At 49.6% G+C, this 19,427-nt stretch overlaps 6 protein-coding genes across 6 annotated transcripts; 3 read left to right on the top strand and 3 right to left on the bottom strand.

Moving 5' to 3' along the window:
* Positions 1-166: 166 nt before the first annotated feature.
* BT62DRAFT_963024 (uncharacterized protein) lies at positions 167-5,254 on the bottom strand. Its single transcript, XM_043188666.1, has 9 exons — positions 3,841-5,254; positions 3,620-3,789; positions 2,062-3,561; positions 1,882-2,013; positions 1,753-1,831; positions 1,563-1,704; positions 928-1,513; positions 610-878; positions 167-559 (listed from the first exon to the last, which is right to left on the bottom strand). The coding sequence occupies exons 1-9, from the start codon at positions 5,162-5,164 to the stop codon at positions 406-408; spliced, it is 4,356 nt and encodes a 1,451-aa protein (XP_043043127.1). The 5' UTR covers positions 5,165-5,254; the 3' UTR covers positions 167-405.
* Positions 5,255-5,949: 695 nt separating this feature from the next.
* Positions 5,950-7,272, top strand: BT62DRAFT_1001918 (acid protease; the record flags this gene model as incomplete). The annotated part of the gene is made up of 6 exons (XM_043176789.1): positions 5,950-6,096; positions 6,157-6,257; positions 6,302-6,453; positions 6,507-6,584; positions 6,635-6,976; positions 7,031-7,272. 6 exons carry the CDS (start codon positions 5,950-5,952, stop codon positions 7,270-7,272), a joined length of 1,062 nt encoding a protein of 353 aa, XP_043043128.1.
* Positions 7,273-8,327: 1,055 nt separating this feature from the next.
* On the top strand, positions 8,328-9,995 carry BT62DRAFT_928356 (glycosyltransferase family 17 protein). Its single transcript, XM_043185490.1, has 5 exons — positions 8,328-8,863; positions 8,911-9,144; positions 9,191-9,473; positions 9,523-9,557; positions 9,614-9,995. Exons 1-5 carry the CDS (start codon positions 8,418-8,420, stop codon positions 9,756-9,758), a joined length of 1,143 nt encoding a protein of 380 aa, XP_043043129.1. The 5' UTR covers positions 8,328-8,417; the 3' UTR covers positions 9,759-9,995.
* A 4,252-nt stretch (positions 9,996-14,247) lies between these two features.
* Positions 14,248-15,984, top strand: BT62DRAFT_963032 (ATP-NAD kinase; the record flags this gene model as incomplete). Its single annotated transcript, XM_043188667.1, has 8 exons — positions 14,248-14,386; positions 14,442-14,531; positions 14,590-14,675; positions 14,742-14,882; positions 14,937-15,071; positions 15,125-15,225; positions 15,274-15,444; positions 15,503-15,984. Coding segments are annotated over 8 exons (1,139 nt in total), but the record flags the coding sequence as incomplete, so codon positions are not given.
* BT62DRAFT_597588 (uncharacterized protein) lies at positions 15,722-16,656 on the bottom strand. The gene is made up of 2 exons (XM_043181543.1): positions 16,394-16,656; positions 15,722-16,341 (listed from the first exon to the last, which is right to left on the bottom strand). The coding sequence occupies exons 1-2, from the start codon at positions 16,490-16,492 to the stop codon at positions 15,973-15,975; spliced, it is 468 nt and encodes a 155-aa protein (XP_043043131.1). The 5' UTR covers positions 16,493-16,656; the 3' UTR covers positions 15,722-15,972.
* A 165-nt stretch (positions 16,657-16,821) lies between these two features.
* Positions 16,822-19,386, bottom strand: BT62DRAFT_978867 (PIN domain-like protein; the record flags this gene model as incomplete). Its single annotated transcript, XM_043189386.1, has 3 exons — positions 16,822-19,028; positions 19,077-19,213; positions 19,271-19,386. The coding sequence occupies 3 exons, from the start codon at positions 19,384-19,386 to the stop codon at positions 16,822-16,824; spliced, it is 2,460 nt and encodes an 819-aa protein (XP_043043132.1).
* Between the last annotated feature and the right edge of the window lie 41 nt (positions 19,387-19,427).

A 19,427-nucleotide genomic window follows, 5' to 3' on the forward strand; every position in this document is an offset into this window, starting at 1 on the left:
ACAGACTCACTTGCAGACCAACATGGAAGCCGGTAGTTCGCGTTTTGACGAGGCACAACGTCAACCTTTCAGCAAGCACCATGTGCTATGGTGACTCAGATTGACGAAACTAACATTCCTCTTCAGGACAACAAAAGGTCCCGGTAGCAAGAGATGCCCGGTACGTTACTGTAATAGTAGAAATATTCTTATTACAGATATACGTTTGCTACAGTACTTTCGTGTGAATCTGGTTTGGCATTATCATGCAATAGATATCTGCGAGCCCCGTAGTGGAGGGGACATATACAATAATAAGTAAGTAGCACACAATACACGGTAGCGTGAATCTGAAAGAGAAGAGTCTGTCGAAAAGGAGAAAATTCCTTCGTAAAGCAAAATATGCACAAGATAAGCCTAAACGATCTACGTTACGGTCAAAGTCTTTGAAGATGATGGACGCATTGGCGCCGAGCCACTCTTGGTCTTCTTTGAGAGCTCTTCTTGACGCTGCCAGAGCAGTTCTGCCCATAAAGGGTGAGGTGGTATGTGACCAACAAGGGCACGGAGCACATCCAACCTAACAAGGCATAAGCAGGATCCCACAAAGGCCGGAAAAGACTCTCGTACCATCGTGCCTTTTCTTCGTCTGTGTCAGCGAAGAACGCGATTTCATCTTCCGGGAAAATCAAGCGGAACGAGCGTTCCACCCCATACATTCCATCATACTCATCAGCATATCGACTACGTGCACCAGGACTTAATGCTTTCTCCTTCGGTTGATCATCTTCAATAGCAGTCGCTTTCTTGAGGTCAATGGTTGCTGTCACTCTCTTAGTGACGTTGTTAAAGGCAACGAGGTCCGATCCTATAACCCGAAACTGTCGACGACGCCACGACTAGAAAAGAAACTCAGCAGATATGCACCACGTGAAGAAGAGCACTTACACTGCAATCCCCTCCGCTCTGGGTAAGAGTTCCTTCAAAGTAGGTTACCTTGTGCCAGTTGATATGGCGCAAGCCGCGGTGGCATTCTTCAAGGCTTTGCGGTAGTTCATCAGGTGTGATGCCTGGCAGCGGCGGCAACCTAAAAATCTGGAGCACAATTTCCCCAACCTGTAGGGTTGAGACCTTGTTGTCTGGCTCTAAACTTTGTCCGATCAATGGAAACGCAGTCTCGAATAGTCTGGTATCACAACGGTGGGCAACATCCTTGAACGCAATGAAGGCCCGCGCAAGAGTCCCGTCGGGCTTCAAGTAGCGTGCTAGGTTCTCAACGAGTCGCCGCGGCGTCTGTACAATAGGTACCTGCACGGCAGCGGGAACAGGATGCTTCAGCTTCTCCTTCGGCTTTTTAGGAGACGAAGAGAAGAAACTGCGCATGCCCGTTTTTGAGGATGCATGCGTAATGACAGGTGGTGGAGCCACGGCTTGGGGGGGAGGTTGTGGCACGACGGCTTTAAACTGAGTGATAATATGAGGGTCCCGACGAATCTTCAGGGTGAGTGTGAATTCCAGTTTGCTATGTTCGATTCTGCAAAGACGATCAGGCAGTGATTAAGAAAATAGTACGCTCGACTTACAGTTCAAATTCTTGGTTGATAGGACTATCTGTAGTAAATTTGCACTCGGGTGTTGTGACAAAGTGTATACCGTTGTTAAGAGTGCATGATACCGCCGTCGGTTCTTTGGGCATCGGCACCCGAATGCCACGCAATCCCAAGACTACCGATATCAGTGAGCAAAGGACGTAGGAGCCTGTTAAATCCATACCTTTCACGAATACTTTCCCATAGGCTTTTCCTGGCTTCTCCTGGGCTCGATATTCTTTGATCTGTTTCGCGTACTCATTCTGGGCACAATTTATAATAGCAGGCGAGTTTTGATGCGAAGTCGACTCACCATATCTGACGGCCTCCGCACCGGCCGCCATGCCTTTCCGGCATTCACATCGCCTGCGCCAGCCATATGTGATACCCTATCAGTATCCGACGACGCGTAGATTGTCCCTTCATGTTGTCGGACATGATATTTCTATGGTAACATCAGCATAATGTGGGAAAAAATGTAGAAAGAGCGTACACTTTTACTTGGTTCCTCTAACTTCTTTAACTCCTTTTCAATGCTGTCGGCGAGAGGATCATCACTCGTGGGTGCCACGACATCCAATAACTTTCCGTCGGCACCACGCCGCATATTTCCTCGAATACCTTCGACATCTCCAGTGCTTCGGCTTCGCCTCCTGCTGGGTCTCCCTGTGTTGACCATGGGATGATTATCTCGTTTCGCCGCCCGACTCAAAAACTCCACCTCTTCCTCTTCTTCCAACCTTCTCATCTCGCGTCGTTTCTCTAATATCATGGCCTCACGGGAACGTATGTTATCTTTAGGCGGAACAGGGGGAGGGTCGGAAGATGCCGAAGACCCGCTGACACTTCTGCTAACCACCCCACTGCCAGGACTATTGACGACCAGCGCGGAATCCGTGGCAGCCCTCTCCATGAGGCGAGGCTTGCTCGGTGACGCCTCAGTATCAGTTTTCTCCTCAGAGGCGCAGGAGGCATCACCGTCTTCAGTCATCATAAGGTCATCTTGTTCAACCTGATGGCCTGCAACGTCGTCCAGCAGCCTATCGAGAGCACTTCGCATATCCATGTCAACGTCCACTGATGCTACTTGGGTCCTGGCAGTGCTTTTCGTTGGAGCCGTATCCAGATTACCGCTTGTAGGCGTTAATTCCAACTTCGACGCGAAAGGACTTTCTGTCTCATCCAGCTCTATATCGTCAATACCAAGTCCTCCCAATCCGAACTTGCTTCCAAAATCAAACTTCAGCCTCTGTCCACTATCTGCAGGCTTTAGCATTCCAAACTCCTCATGGACGACCGATGGCTCCTCATGATAGTCGGAGCTGGCAATGCCAATGGCACCAATAACCTTCTTCTCGGCAGTCTGGATAACGGCTGTTTCTGAACTGGTAATGCTGGCGTCTGTCATCGCAGTCATGATTGAAGTAGTATCACGATCCTTCTCCTCGTCTTGTCGTCTGTCATCGGTAGGACTTCTTGAGGAGTTAAGGCTCCCATGAGGACTATCTGCCGGTCCTGCCGTATCGGCTGATAGCAGACTCGCGACATCGACGGCCTCATAGGGATCCACTGGTTGTGGACCGTTGCCACGTAGAGGACTATCGACAGGCCAAGGACTTTCGGTAGCCCTTGAAAAGTCGGTAGTAGCGATGCGCGGACTGTCCGTGAAGCTATGGCGTGGGCTGTCTAGGGAACGTGGCCTATCAAAAGGGCGTGGGCTGTTTGCTGGGCTCGGACTACCTGTGTTTAACTGTCGACTAAGACGCTTTTGAATATCCTCCCTGCTGATGCGAGATCGTAGGTGGCTAAAGCTGGTAAGCGTTTCGACGCTGGAAGTAGGATGCACTGTGGGGGATGCGTAAGATGCAGGCATGCCCGCCTCTGTTGGGATGGGCGGCAAAGGTGATCTCCGCGCTGGACTAGGGGACGATGCGGAAGGAGAACTGCGCACCGAATCATCAAACGCGGGCTTAGGTTCTTCGGATAGTGGCGTCTATACATAATATGACATGAACTGGAGAAGAGAACAAAAGTAACAAGTGACAACATACATTATGGACTTTGAACTCTGCTTCTATTGCACCGATACTCACACCTGATACTGGTAATGAAAAGTTGGCAGAATCTTCTCTGCCGTCGCATTCGTCCGGAAGGGATGCGTCCTTTAGACTTGGCAGAGCGAATGGATCAGGACCAGATATCCCTGGTTGGGCCGGAGAACCTAAGAGAGTACATCAGGGAAATTTCTGAAGAATTGGGGAAGGCACCGTACCGCCAGAAAGTCTGGAAACTGAAGCGCGAGGGCTAGGACGAGGCTTCATAGGAGAAGGTGATTCAGGTAACTTCTGTATGTCTGCATTTCCGCCGTCTCCGTGTTTGTCAGAGCCACTGAAAGAGTCATCTATGGGCGGGGTCGCGAGCATTCGTTGGGATGGGGCAATGGGAGACTCTGAAGCGGAACGCAGCGTCGACGATGGATTAAAAGGAATCCCGACAGGCGGTGTGAACTCTTGGCGATGGTGTGCAGCTCTTTCAGCATGATGGGTGCGGCCAAAAGGAACCCCATCCTCGGTGTCAAGGTCGGTAGGTATGTCAGTATTGTGACGCGGCGGAGTACTTGTTTGACGAGATCCAAACATTGCATCGACTAGGCCAGTGATGCTAGTATCAGGATCTAGCTCCAGCTTTTGCCCAGAGTCAGAAATCTCGATACTTTCGTACGAGTCATCCGGATGGTCATCGGCCTCACCACTGCTGTTGGGCCCTTGGAAAAAAGAATCGACATCCCCGACACCGTCATAATCCTCCTCAAAGCCCTCATGGTCGGAATAATCACTCCCCAGAGCATCGTCACTGATATCCTCTTCCTCGCGGTCAAACTCAACGACGTCGCAACGTTCGTCGAAGGTGACTGTCTTCCTTCGCTCTCGCCGCCCGCTTAGTCGCGGACCATGCAAGCGCCTGGAAACAAGAGATGAGCGGGCAGGTGAAGCACTACTGGGCAGAGGCGCCGATATTCTGGACGGCGAGACTGGATATGTAGGAGGCGGCTGGAAAACAACAGGTTCCGATTGGCAATCTGAGGTGGCAGACTCCTCTGTATTCGATGTGTGCAAGAAAGGGCTTTTCTTGACTGACTCTTTGTTGATAAGCCCTTGAAAGGTCTTGGACTGACGCCTTTCCCTCTTCAGAGCAAACGGGCGCTCGTTCTCTGTCTCCGATTGGTCGTGCAGGGACGTAGGCCTGGGACGTTTTTCTCCGGAGACACGACGAGAAGACGGTAACTCAGGGTGTGCATTACGCGAAGGAGTGGAAGGCATAGGAATTTGAGACTTGAAAGGAGATTTAGAAACAAGGTTGTTGTTGCGAAGATGACGGTAGCTCGACGAGGAACGACGAGCAAGGTCTGGCATCGGTGGTCGGACAGGGATGTCACGCTTTGAAAAGCGCAGAGGAGATGTCTTTGTTCCGTTTCCGCTGGTGGCATCGGACGGACTCCATCCCATGCCCGACTCCCTCAAAATAGACGATTTGACGGGATCTGGCGAATTTGAGACTAATTTGTCCCTCAAGGGAGACGCTTTGTTCCCGTTCATCGTTTTCTACTGCGACGAGACTGTGGGAAATGGTGGAGAAGGCGGGATCGACCTGGGCCGGTGGTTGTTGGGGACAAAGATGACAGTGGCTGCTAAACAAACCTCTGCCCGTGGGAAATATGCCTGAAGCCGAGCGCGACGCAACACGTGATCGAAACAACTGTGGTAGCCTCCGGTCCGGAAGGCCGGGACTTCCTCTCTTGGAAAGTGAACGTTGAGGCCCATCACCATCGAAAAGTCAATCAACAACGTCACCCGCATCGCCGCGACTGTCGGGTTCTGTCTTTTTCTGCATTCTTGTCTGTCACTGGTAACGTACCTCGAAGAGCCGCTTTACAAGCACAGTTGGCGTCGTTCATGATTGCAGCAGGACACTGCTTGCGGCACCACGTTCCGGGAGGATTTTTTAACGCTGTTTTCAGCCGATTTGGGATCTCTCCCTGGCCTTGAAACAAGCTTCATAAGTTCACTCGCTCTGAGCGGAGGGGGCGGACATTTCGGCTTGCTCAACTATGGCTAGTATTTATTAGTGCGACTCTACTACTTCAGGCGGTTTCTGTCTCAGTCAGGAATACTCGTGAGCGGATAAAGCACGCAGGCGATGCTTTTATGGGGATCAATACATGTGATTTTCCAGAGGCAGAGAGCCCCTGGGGCTTGGACAGAGCGCTGACAGGGTCGAACAGAGGATTAGATGGGCGCTTCCTCCTAATGCTTCACCCAAATGCTGTGGTGTTTCGCTTCTATAATATATAGGCTTGCGCCAATCGTTTGATTTGTTCATCATGAGTATCTTTCTAGCGGGTCTGGTTTTCTGTTACATACCATCTTTTGCTTTATCTGCCCTCTACCCACGCGACAATGAGCCGCTTCAGCCTATACACATTCCTCTTGCGCTCAGCAATCAACAATATGTCGTTAAAGTGGCTATGGTGCGTCCGGCTTTACTGGCCATTCGACAGCTTCTGACGCCCATATACTTGTCTCTTAAGTCTTCGAGACCTCAAGTCCAGAATCTGCCTTTTGTATTGTCGACAGCGATAGGCTACACAGCAGTAGCTGGTACATCTTGTGATTCATGTGGTGCGAATGTGTATGTGTCCAATACTTCATAAAAAGCTTGACCCCGTCTTTCAGATACAACATCAGTGCTTCTACCTCTGCCTATCAAATACCTCAAAGTCAGGACATATCATTATGGTCTAGCTCCACTAGCGGCTCGCTCATAATAGAGAACTGCAGCCTCAAGCAAGGGAATGGATCAGCATGGGGTTATACGAATCAAACAAGTCAGTCTTTCTGATATCATTTCCGATTCCGTCTTGTCGCGTTTTACCCGTAGTCGTTGTGGCGAATCAATCTCAAACTATCTTGCCGTTATCCAGGTTCTCTGGTGTGTTGGGTTTAGGAAGCAATGCCCGTATGAATCTTCCCTTGTCCCATTCAACATGATCATTCATTACGATATAGGAGATGGAAATTTCCGGGCAAGTCTTGGAGGCAACTGGCTTTCCCAGCACCCAACACGGATCAACTTTACCTACGCGTTCGCACCTGTCTCATCTCATTCCTCGGGTACGAATGGAGGCATGCTTCACTTGTTGGCCCAAGATAGTTCTGGTGACGTGATTTGGAAACCGATGTCGGCCTTCAATTCGAGTTCCACTAATTCGGATTGGTCCGTCAACATGGACGGATGGTCATTTGAAAGTGGCGATAATGGGAAAATATCGCAGAACGGAGATCTAATGGCCGTACTGGATCCCTTTTTTGCGACGGTACGCTTCCCACAGGCACAAGCGCGATCAGTATGTGAGTTCCTGCGCATTGCATTTAATGAATATAGATGTTAACTTTTGATGCAAGATTCGTCTTTGACTGGAGCCAGTATTTATTCAAATTCATCGGAGACTATCACTTGGGAGGTTCCATGCGAGACGAAGATGACATTTACTTTCACATTCGGGAACTTCGCGGCAAGCCTCGACGAAAATATATTGCTGAGAAAAAGTCAAGGACGATGCATAAGCTATGTAGAGGAATGGACAGACCCCGATGTCAGCGAATACGTCCTTGGCGCGAGCTTTATCTCAGCGATTTATCTGTAAGGCGTGTTTACTTGCGATCATGAGCTATCTTAGACCGTCCCTCCCACGGCATCTTCACAATGTCCGCTGCTTCAAGCGGATCCGTCGGTCTAGCTTCTCGCGCCAACTCTTCTAAAAGGTCAGCAGGTCCCAAACATATTCGTCTCACCGTGTAAACCATGAATTGATGAATCGGAGAAATGGGCGTAACTCCCCTCCAGTTCTAGAACTCGTGCGATCTTGAGATTCAGGTCTGTAGGAGTATGGTACAGATACCCTGTGGTTCTGAGGTGTTGTAGGAGGCGATATTGGCATGAGTGCGGTAGATTCGCTCGTAAGATCAGCAGAAAAGGACGGGGTGACTCGGGGAATGTAATGGTGGCTTATATCGTCCTTGTACGACGGTTCAGGCGACCGTTGCTTGTGTCACCAATGGTAGACCAGTATCGCTGCGACGACCAGAGCAATAGTGAATGCTAATGCGCTCAGCACGATGGCGGCAATTGTTCCGCCACCTTATGGGGGTTCACAATTTCCAAGACTATCGACCAGTTCACGTTGTTTCTGTCGGCCCTGTTCCTACAGATAGAAAAGGTGTAACCCAAGAATGTTCCTAAATGATATAATTCACTCTCGGACTTTTGTCACTATGTATTTTCTGTCCTCGTCGTCATATCTACGAGGCAGGTTTCCCCTGTAATACAATGTTGTGGCAACCTGTCATTGATCCGTTTAGACCGAGCAGGAAATGTATATGGAGAAATAATTCGTTCCAGTCGAAAATAATGAACGTTCAGTCTCGATGAATGGCGTCTGGTCCGGTGAACACCCTTAAACGCGTATCTACTCCGACTGGACTAAGGTTCTGCTGAAAATCCCAGACTTACCTTTAATCGCGTGAACATGTAGCCTTGTAAGTAAAAATTCACTGGTTATCGTGAACACGGTACTTGTTCCTGACCCTCTTCAAGCAGAATTGAACTGCGCATTTCTACGAGGTACAGAAATGCCGATTTCCGGTTGACCGGGGCACGGAGGCAGAATCGTGGCACGTGGTAATTTTATCCTGCCCTACCTCCTGAGCCGGCTTATTATGTATGGCAAGGTGATACATATGGGTGTAGCGTCTTCTCCCCGACCTCCATCATCACCACGCTCTTTTATCCATGTCAATTCGGCGACAGAGGCTCAGGACCTTCCTTCTTCCTAGCATCGTCGCTACCGGTGCACTGCTCTACTTCGTTACCCAGTATCACTACCAAATTCGCAACACTATCTCTTATGCGACCCGGCCGATATGGGACACGGCCGAAGGCCCTCAGCACGTTATACCTCACTATCATGGTGAAGGCTTGGAGATGAACGAGCATGTATGCCAGCTCCATGGTTGGAAGAAACGCCCTGACGCCGAGAATTACCGCGTCCTGGATGCCATTCTAGTGAGCAGTGAGCTGGATTTGTTGGAGATACGAATGAATGAGCTGGACTCTGTCGTTGACCGCTTCTTTATTGTCGAGTCGAATGCCACCTTTACTGGTCTGCCAAAGGAGACCTATTTCGCCAACAACCGTGCACGGTTCTCCAAATTTGAGAAGAAGATATCATACCGGCTGTGAGTACTTTGCTCATTTATTTTCCAAAATCTAACTACCATTATAGTTTACCTGGATACCCTCTCGAAGACGGTCAGACAGCATGGAATGTTGAAGCCAAGACTCGCGACACAATGACAGCATTCTTGCGCTCACACATGACTGAGTTCGCACCGTCTACGAGACCGCTCGTCATCATGTCCGACGTCGACGAGATACCATCAGGTCATACTCTTCAGCTCCTCAGGTCCTGCGACTTCGGTACCTCCATACATCTGCAACTTCGCAGTTACGTGTACAGGTATGGTGTGTACTTCTGAGGTTATCTCACATTCAAATTTTGCTAGTTTTGAGTGGTTCCTCGGGTTCAACAGCTGGCGTGCAAGTGTTAATCTCTGGATGCCTGGCAGCTACTACTCTCACCGGAAGAGTGGTGATGTCATGCTCGCTGATTCGGGCTGGCATTGCAGCTATTGCTTCAGAACGATACCTGAATATGTCGCCAAAATGACCGGCTTTTCTCATCACGATCGTATTGGTGGGCAGTTGAGTCTCCTGGACCCACAAAGAATACAGGACACCATATGCAGGGGGAAAGACATATTCGGAATGCTTCCTGAAGCATTCAGTGTACGTTTTCTACCTTCTGAATGCTGTTTATCGACTAACAGGTATACAGTACGTTGATCTTCTTGCCCAGATCAATCCGGAGCCGTGAGTACCAATCCCATCATATCGTGGATGTCATAAGGTCACTGACCATTTTCTAGGCAAGTGTCCGCCATAAACCTTCCGCGCTTCCTGATTGAAGCTGCTGACCGATTTAAATTTCTTCTCCCGGGCGGGTGCCAGCGCACAGCAGAAACAACTGCTGAAGTTGAAACCCTTGATGCTCCTGATGACTTGGAAAGGTAACAACGCGATTTCTTGATATACCAATCTACCCACTGTACACTCCTGCACTAATTTATTTCATCTGGTCATGGTTTGTAACAGTATATTTTAAAGTTGACGTCTTGCATCTAACGCAGATTGGAAATACATTTCGATTCCGACCTGATGATTAGGATACAAAACAAATTTAGCAACAGCACACCGTACTACTTAGGTGCGACAAACCCGAAGGGTAAATATACGATAAAAGAACGTTGTGATAGCATATGTCGGCGTGAAGATCATCATGAAATGATTCATTAAGAGCGAGATGTCACCATCGTGCTCTGACGTCGTCGAGCTCTCTCGAGTGGTTTGAGTGAACTATCGATCGAGAAAGCTGCAAAGACATGAGAATGATGGGATTAAAGAAAGTAGACAGACGCGCACATGAGTTGGACTCGTCAACTGAACTGTCTGTGACGAGAGGATCTGAGAAGGGGTCATCTATGTGTGTAGATGCAATGGGTTTGGGGATCATCGACTTTCTCGCACGCTAGAGGCCAGTGTCAGCAAGTCACAAGAGGATAAAGGCAAAACATCCTACTTTGTTAACACCAGCGATATTTATGTCCTCTAAGCTGATGGCATACTTCGTCTCGTCGAGGTGTAAACGCTGCTCGGCACACTCCACGATCCACTGCAGACCAACGACGAAAGGTTTGGTCTCCAATTGCCTATCCAACAATCAGCTACCCCAGTCAGGACCTGAAGCAAAGACCTTTACCTGTACCGGTTTAGTGTGCTGACTGTACCGTCCTTGAAGACGAGATGTGTACATGTTAACCCAAAGTTCTTCATCACCTACTCAAAGAGCTGAATTCCGAAATGCATAATGTAATAGGTTGACGTACCTTCGCCCCCAAACGTTTCAACATGTCAATGAAGACATCTCCGCAGTCAATACCATTGGAATCTCGTATGTCGACATAGACCTTAATCCCGGATAAAATGTTCAGACTGGGGTCAGGAGGTTTCTTCGATCCTGAAACCTTGCGCCCAGAATATGAATAACTCTTATCATCATGCCCGACCTCTTCGTCGCTAACGTCGTTCGTGCTCGGAGTCCGTTTGGGCCCAAGCCCATTGGGTTTCCTTGCGGCTGAAGACGATGCAACCGAAGACGGCGCCGGATGAGAGGCTGTAGAACTCCGGAGACCCTCTCGTTTCGGAGGCGTCGCTGGGGGTCCCATATTCCCAGACGTATTAGGAGAGGCCGGTGGTGGCATGGATTGAGATAACATATTGAAGGCCATCGAAGCCCTTCTCGATGCATTCTTGCCCCAACCATCTGCCTCATCTGTGGCTTTCCGTTTGCCCTTAACCAAGTGCGCGCCAACCAACTCAGACAATTCCATAGCCTCAGGCGTCGATGCAACGACCTTCGATTCCCAGCGAGATTTAGCACTGTCGCATTTCTGTTCAATACTAGTCATCATATCGTCGTCGCCATCTCCGTCACCATTTCCTTTCACAGGGCTGGCCGGAACAACGGGTAATGGCGTCTTTTGGCTGACTTTCTGAGCCACTCTATAGGGAAAGATGCCGGGTTTGCCTCTGTGAAAGCCCGCCGTGCCCGACATGAGTCGACTGGGCCTTTTGAGGGCGTCCTTCTTGAAGAAATCGGTGACAGGTCGTTGCTCGAGTATTGGCTTGGATAACAGCGATGTTGCGGGTGTGCTCTTGCTTGAGCTGGCGACACTTATTTCTGCAGAACCAAGAATCGCAGAACGGGGTAAGGGACCAGTACGATGTGAACTTGTAGAAGATCCCTCATTATCAGAATTGAATCCAAAATCAGACGTGGGTCGAGAAGGTGGAGGTACAGCGAGTTTTTCAAGCGCCGAGGATAAATTCGATAGAGCGGATCCATTTGTTGGTTTCGACGGCATTATACCTGCAGAGAGTAATTCGTAGGCGGATATAGGTACCATAAAATAAGCGCACCTCCAATAGGCCGCGCGAACATGGATGCCGATCTTCCTAACTTCGTCGGAGAAAGGTTCACAGTGGTCTTCACTGGAGTTTTCCAGGCAGGCGTTTTCGCTAGACTTGACAAAGTTGGTCTTGCAAAATTATTTGAAAGTCGTGGGGTTTTAGGAGTATCACTTGCATCGGTGGGTTGGCCTGATAACTCCGTGACAGAATCCGAGGATAAATCTGTGAGAGGTGAAGTCGAACGTTCACGATTCGCAGGCTCTGCAGGAGCAGATGTATGAGCAGGCTTTGAAACAGATTTGGGGGAGGATTTAGGCCCAAGCAATGACCTCTTGCGCACTCGTGGGTCTACAATTATAAGCCAAGTTGGTAAAGATGAACAGGTTGACGAACCTTGACTTGCTCTTTCCGCATCTTGCTCCTTCTTCTTCAGAGAGGAACTTCGTGTAACTCGAGGAATTGAGGAAGCCTGAATTCGTGCCCGTTTCTTTGTCGTAGCGGGCATCGGAGGCTTTGATGCCTCGACCACATTCTGTCCTTCGTCCGAGACCGCTGTAATCGGGAGACTCTTGTGATTAGCAGACTCCGACGTAGGGTCATCAATGACAGCCTCAGCCTCAGGCTTAAGTGTGGCTTTGGTCTCGTCAAAGAGTTCCTCAAGATCCGAATTCATTCCTTCTTGGGTTTCTGAATGAGGTTCTGAACCACGCTCAGCGATAAGTGGAGGTCTACTGCCTGAGGGACCCGCTTCGCCTTCACCATCAGCCTGGATATCAGTGTTGGGAATGGCTTCACGTCGTGGTTGAGGTACTTCCTTGGGTCTCATCCTATTCTTCACCGACTGTTTGGGAAGCGCACGCTGCTCTTCGCTCTTGCCTTTGTCAGCACTCTTTGATACGGAGTGGGCCGCTAAAGACGCAGGTGCTTTTCCCTTTCCTTTGACAGTGCTAGATTGAGAAGCCCTCATCATGATGTCGAATAAGTTCCTTTTTTGAGAAACGACTTTGGCATGTGATTTGACTGATACGCTAGTCGTCGTTCCCTGCGCTGGAGGTGCCGTTAATGACGAGGGACTTGGATCGGCTACGGGGGTGGCCAAAACATTCTCTGACGCAAGGGATGGACGTGAGATACGACTATGACGAACAGCAGCCTCGGCAGGGAGATGTGAAGCATGCAAGGATTCAGGATGGACGTCCGTGTTGACACTCTGTACGGAGACTTAGCATATGCAAGGAAGATATACATGTAACACACCACGTTGCTATTGCGCTCAAACCCCCAGCCCGAAGTATTCAGAATTCTGTCCTTCAGGTCATCATGCAACTGTGGTGGCGCAATGGGCGTCTCTGGTAGCGGTGTTAGTGGAGACAGTGGCCCCGCAATAAGCCTTGTTCGAGCCGGCGTCTTATGTGCGTTTACTACCACAACGTTGTGCGGGTCCTCTGGGGGCTGCGGTGGCTCTGGCACTTCTCCTGTAACTATCCCCTGTTCAACGAGATTCAGAGATGATACTGCGTGTTGTCCATCACCTTCCTGCTCGGTTTCTTCATCCAGGATAGGCTCCAGCTTCTCAGGCGGAGCAACGACCGTGATCTTCAACATTGGCGTCACTTTTCTGGGTGAACGAGGCTTGTTGGGAGAACTGGGTGGATTCCGGAGATTAATGCTGGGAAACGTGGGGGGCACAGAGCGTGCTCTACTGGGTATAAGGCCTGCTTTTCTTGGAGATCCATCGCCGACGCGCTTCGGAGATTCAAGACTTAGCTCGACGAAGTGCCGACTTGGAGAAGATGGCATGTTGACATTCTCGCTGTCGATATGTCCTGCAGCGCCATCATCCCTCCGAAGACGCTTAAATACGGGAAACTCGGAAGGTACCGCGGTGTTGGATGAATAGTTGGCGTCTCGCGATGGTGATGCCGAACGTTTGACACTCTTAGCCTTGGTCGGGGAAAGCAGAATTTCGTCCTCAGATTCGTCTTCGACGCTTTCGTTCAGCCAAGACGGTACAGGAGGCTCCGACTGATTTCTCAGTGCTGTACGCGCGTCCTTTAGCGGCGAACGGCTCAAGGGAAGATGCTGGTAAATGTCGTCGGGAAGAGTAAGCTGAGATCTGGTGCGCTTGTCGCAAAAAATGTCGCCCATGTTGTTGAGGTAGCATGTGGAGGCCCAGACGGCACAGCGATGTTAGAAACGCCGTACACTGTGGAGTGAACAAACGTCCGGAATGACGACCACGGAGAAGAGTGAGTAACAGAGAGTAAATCGCTCGCGTGTTGAATCTGATCACGTGGGCATTGATATTATCAAATTGAGATCCAGAAAGGGGTGTAGCGGCATAGAATAAAATTTGGAGACGATGTTTATTACACTATTCTACAGCTTGCCTAGACTGCCATACGTAGTCGTTATTATGTTCCAGTAGTCAAGCAATGAAGAAGGGCCCGGGTTTCCAAACTCCCTATTCAGGAACCCGGTCCGAAGACCGAGCAGCGATGATCTGGTTTGTCACAGCGTCACGCGAGGCTCCCAATGCTCTCCACCTTCTCGAAGACGTGCCGCCGAGGGCTGGCAATCCCTACTCCCTTTCCAACAAGTTTTTCTTGGTCAAGATGCACTCAAAATCCCATATCAAGGGCGATGTCTATGCAAGGGTCCGTATCTATAACGTTCGTCACGACCTGTGTACGTGCAGACCATGCATTGACGTCTTTCGGGAGATAGGAACTACCTCGTACGGCCCCCAAGGTCAATTTTAATAGTCAACAAACTGCGAACACAGCCAGTGATCCTTGCCATCGACGCGTTTCTTGAGTTTGTGTTTCACAAAACTGCGATTGGACGCCTTCCTGATCAGTTATCGACCAATCAGGCATGTCCAGGCCACATATCCCAGCGTCAGAGTCTTTCATGAAGATAGGTCAGATATACCCCATGGAGCCGAGGTATGGCAATCCGGTGCGCTTCATTTTTCTATACCCTGATGTGCTGTTATATAAATTTTTTCGTTGTTTGCTCTATTAGGGAAAGCGGAACCAATTGATTTGGTCGTCACCCTCGGAGGCGATGGGACAATCTTGCACGCATCATCACTCTTTAGCGCAGGTGCGGTGCCTCCTGTTTTGAGCTTCTCGATGGGGACTCTGGGGTTCCTTCTGCCGTTTCGTCAGTATTTATTCTTAAGCGGGTTACTCTGGATTCGAAACCATCACCATCCAGATATCGATGACTTTGCCAAAGCGCTTGAGAGCGTCTTCCAAGGAAAAGCGACTATCCTGAACCGCATGCGTTTAGCGTGTACTTTTTTTGATGAAAAACTAGTTAAGAAGAAAAACAACGTTGATGACGGCATTGGTATGTTTACTCAGTATCTGACACAGCCAAATCTGATCGATAGTGCAATGTAGATTGGCAGGTAATGAATGAGATAGCGCTGCACCGAGGGTCCAGTCCTCATTTGAACACGATTGATATATTTGTGGATGGTCAACACTTGACGGAAGCAGTTGTAGGTCCACTAGCAGTCAGCTGTGCAATTGACATACCTCTATCTTAGTCCGATGGACTCATAGTATCTACTCCTACGGGATCGACAGCATATTCTTTGTCGGCAGGCGGGCCTATTGTACACCCATCGTTAAGCGCCTTGGTCATGACTCCAATCTGTCCCCGGAGCCTATCATTCCGACCGCTAGTATTCCCTTCCTCATCTTCAATCACATTGCGGGTAAGCGGTTGCAGATCTCATCAGTAACAGCTTTGAAATGAACAACGTTTCCCGACAGATCGGTGATCGTAGTCGAGCGCCCGCAGGGGTATCAATGGATGGCCGAACGTCTCACGTCCTGCAGTCGGGAGAATCAGTGAACATCCAAGCATCGCCGTATCCTGTCCCTTGCATCAACAGATCTTCAATTTCTGACGAAAAAAGGCATGAAACACAACAGGGCGAAGGTGCGGGACCTGGGAAGGAAGACGATTGGGTGCGGGACATAAACAATCTGTTGCAATACAACGCGACTTTCAGAAGCAAGGCATTGTTGAGACACAGTCGCACCTGAGTGGCTTGACTGTGGCTTGATTATTGAAATATTGGAGCTGATTGATGTTGAACGTTGTAACGTCAATAAGTTGGTAGCTACAAATAAGCACTTGGCGAACATACTATACGTAAGGATACAGTGAACGTATTTTACAGGGGTATATGTATAGGGTATTATTTAAAAGGAGTCGAAGTTTCTGTACCACGAAATGTTCAAAAATGTCTAGTAAACCATGTTCGTCGTGATTTTTCTCCACTGTTGAGTGACGGTGTAGGGGATGATTGGCGAGTACGGGAATTAGATCGGGAAGAAGGGGCAGAGCGATAGCATCTCGCGTAGTCTTCCTTGGCCTCAGGGACCTCAAGATACTGTGGAGGCTCGTCCTCCTTTTTGGCCTCGGCAATCTCAACATCGATGACTTCTCCGCGAAGCATCCGCGATACCGTAGATGCCCAGGCACTGGCGGAAATGCGCACAGACGTGCGTATGCCAGCAACAGTGGCTTGTGTTGTGAACACTATTCGGTGCCGATCGACCTCAACAAGTTGGGCAAATTCTTTTTGGGCAACATCTAGAGCGACCTACGAGTCGGTAAAGTTAGCTCTGTCATTTCAATTGGCAAATGAAACGCACCTCGTAGTCTAGTTCTGGCTTCACATAGACCAAATTTGTACGAAAACGATAGGTTATTATATCTGCTGGTGCAGGAGAGCATGTACGGTAGGATGCCATGATATGGGCTGAGTATGTTGGCTGGGACGAATGAACACCAAAGGAGTTTTAAGTAGAGACAGGCAGTGTGCACCGGTACCAGGGCTTGAAGTTGGCGCCCACCGATCACAATGCACCGCCATGCGTCATCAACGTGACTATTCTTGGCATTGTACTGCTAAAGGCGTGCACAGACAAGAGAGCGTCTATCTGACAAGTCACAGCCAACCCGACAGCTCAATAAATGAATACATGAGGGTAAAAAAACCATCACGATACAACAAAAAAAAAATCACGGAAATGCAACTACCAACAAAGTTGCAAACATATATACATATATATATATAAAGCTATGTCTCCAAATTTCCCAGCATCGCATAAAGTCCCGTCCCCTTAGCTGTCTTCACAGGAGGAATTTGCGCAGGTTTGGATTTGGCTTTTTTGAATTTATTCTTCCGTTCTTCCACAAAGGTATCCTGTAGGCCGGATTCGCACACCGCCCAAAGGGTTGTCGGGACATCAGGAAGGGCACTGCTTCCAGATAAATAGGAATGGAAGGCTCTGCCCGAAAACATGCAGGTCGGAGATGCCACCACATCAGGAAGCAAAAGAATGTTCGCCAAGTGATCGACGCATTCCAAAACGTGCAGTACTTGGGCAACAAGCTGGACATGTCGGTCGATAATAGGCGGCGTCTGACTAGCCTGTGGGGCTGTGCTACCATCCCAGGAAAAAGACGCCAAGAAGCAGCGCGCTTCACGCCGTGTCCAGCGCTCTGATTCCCGGTTTTTATTCTGACTGTTTGCAGCGCGCTCGCTTAGCACCTTCAAAATCCAGCGTAGGACCAGAGCGACCGAGATCTGTTGCGGTGGAAGCTGGGTGATGCCGAAAACATCAGAGTCCAGCGCACGGAGCATAGCCGACAGACGCTCTTCTTGTGACTGCAGAACCAAAGGCACTGCGGAGTCCGCCAGATTGCGCTCGCGGTTCGAGATCGATGCAAGGAGATCCGCCAGGGATGGAACCTCCACAGGCTCGTCCACAAGTTTACTTCCACGTCGAAAAAACTCGTTGACAGTTCGGGGACGTGGTGTAGGTACAACGTTTGGATTAGACGCGCCCTGATCCGTGCTGGAAACGTTGGAACCGCGTAGACTCTGCAATGCACCTCGTAATGGCGCTAGCAAATCATCGCCTGCGTCACTGTCCATGTCGGAATCGGACTCAACCACGTCAACCAACTCATCTTCATCGCCATCGACGTCGGGCCGTTCTACAGGACTTTCCAACTCCTGCTGTTCCTCGGGCAAGCCCAGTGCATCATCCAATATAGCATATCCCCATAGCCGTATTGTCCTGCCCAAGAGAGTGACGGTCTCCAAATCTGGACTTTCGAGGAACTGGCGAGGCCAGTACGTTGAAGTTGTCAAGCAATTCATTACGAGCGGAGGAATATGCCCCTTGCGATATGCATCCAAGTATCGGGTTCGAACCTGGATTCGCATAGCCAACTCATCGTTGTCTCTGTCTTCCTCGTCACTGCCATCTCGAGCTGCGACTTCCAGCAGCCTGGAGAAGGAAGGAAGGAGGGGACATGTATCAGGTTCATGAAGGGCACATATCCTGGTGGGCCAAAGGCCCATTTCTCCCTGACGCTGGCCCTCGTACTTTGGAATCGCATACTGTAGCGCGCCTTCCGCAATTTTGTCGACGATATCATCAATCTGCCCCGAGGCAGTATTATTGTGGATATTCCGTGCCATGAGAGAATTGACAGTTCGGTCAATGAGGTCCATGACACTGCCCACTTGGTGTTTCGCTTTTCTTCTATTTGAATTGGGAGCGAGAATAGATTGTATAGTTGCTGCAACGCGGTCGATTCGCTCGATCAGCGTAAGTTGCCTTTCAAAGAACATGGCATGTATGTTCTGACGCATCGTCAAGTCATGATTGGTAAAGTCATTCCCTGCAAGGGACCCCAAGAGCGGGAGGAGAGTGACCGGCAGTTTGAGATGATCAGCCAGGGCGGATGGACTGTACACTGAGAACGATAAGGATATCTGTGTAACGTTTTCCGGAGGAATGACACCCTTTCCAAAAGCCAGTGCTGCTTTGGCGGCCCGACTCCTGCTCTTGGGCTTACGGACTTGTTGAAAATCGTCGTCGTCAACGACCTCTGTAACTTGATCAGGAACCACGGCAGTCCATACCATCTCATCTAGTGGTATATACCCAAGATATCCGTCCGAGTTCAGCACCACAAAATCTGAATCGTTCCCGATGACATATCCACCAAGCCGTCCGGCAAGCTCGACGGCATAAGGATCACACTCTTCGTCGGCAAAATGTACGTCCAGGGAACTGGTCGATACACAAAGTCTCTCGAGTGCATATAATGTTGCCGAATAGTATAATGGCGGTATAATTTGGGCCTCCTTGAGAAATCGGGGCGATGTTCGGGATGATTGTGAAGTCCGGAAGAAGAGCAAGGAGGGTTCAATGATAGATTTGAATGCACGAGAAACGAGCGTAGGATGCTTTAGCTCTGGGTAGGGGCCTGTACAGATGGTCAGTGCATGACAAAATTGTCGCAGCATCTACCGACCATCGAAGACAAATGATACCCGGAGACCAGCACTGATCCATGCGTGTACTACATCGGTAACGAGCTTTGCAAACTCGGCGTATTCTCCGCCGTAGACCCAGGGAATGCTACACCTTTGATGCAGCACATATATGAATCTGGAAATGAATGAGCACAACATTCAAGTTGGATTGGATAGAAAGTGCAGAACTGACGACCAGGCATCCACCACCACGTGAATCGGATTGGGGTCATTTGAGGAGCATTGGACCGTTCGTGAAAGGACCCGTCTGTTTTCACGAAGGTATGTTGTCAGCCCATGGACGCCCATAGGGATGTTATGGTGTACAAAGCACGCCTTCCAGCGAGCAG

Source organism: Guyanagaster necrorhizus (assembly GCF_019112545.1).
Source record: "Guyanagaster necrorhizus MCA 3950 unplaced genomic scaffold BT62scaffold_5, whole genome shotgun sequence".
Taxonomy (NCBI): domain Eukaryota; kingdom Fungi; phylum Basidiomycota; class Agaricomycetes; order Agaricales; family Physalacriaceae; genus Guyanagaster; species Guyanagaster necrorhizus.

Coding starts and splice junctions, on each gene's coding strand:
- BT62DRAFT_963024 (XM_043188666.1), bottom strand. CDS start 5,164: ATGAACGGGAACAAAGCGTCTCCCTTGAGGGACAAATTAGTCTCAAAT. Junction 2,014..2,061: donor TAGAGGAACCAAGTAAAAGT/GTACGCTCTTTC, acceptor ATGTTACCATAG/AAATATCATGTCCGACAACA. Junction 879..927: donor AGAGCGGAGGGGATTGCAGT/GTAAGTGCTCTT, acceptor TTTCTTTTCTAG/TCGTGGCGTCGTCGACAGTT.
- BT62DRAFT_928356 (XM_043185490.1), top strand. CDS start 8,418: ATGTCAATTCGGCGACAGAGGCTCAGGACCTTCCTTCTTCCTAGCATC. Junction 8,864..8,910: donor AAGAAGATATCATACCGGCT/GTGAGTACTTTG, acceptor CTACCATTATAG/TTTACCTGGATACCCTCTCG. Junction 9,474..9,522: donor TGCTTCCTGAAGCATTCAGT/GTACGTTTTCTA, acceptor ACAGGTATACAG/TACGTTGATCTTCTTGCCCA.
- BT62DRAFT_597588 (XM_043181543.1), bottom strand. CDS start 16,492: ATGGCATCCTACCGTACATGCTCTCCTGCACCAGCAGATATAATAACC. Junction 16,342..16,393: donor AGCCAGAACTAGACTACGAG/GTGCGTTTCATT, acceptor ACCGACTCGTAG/GTCGCTCTAGATGTTGCCCA.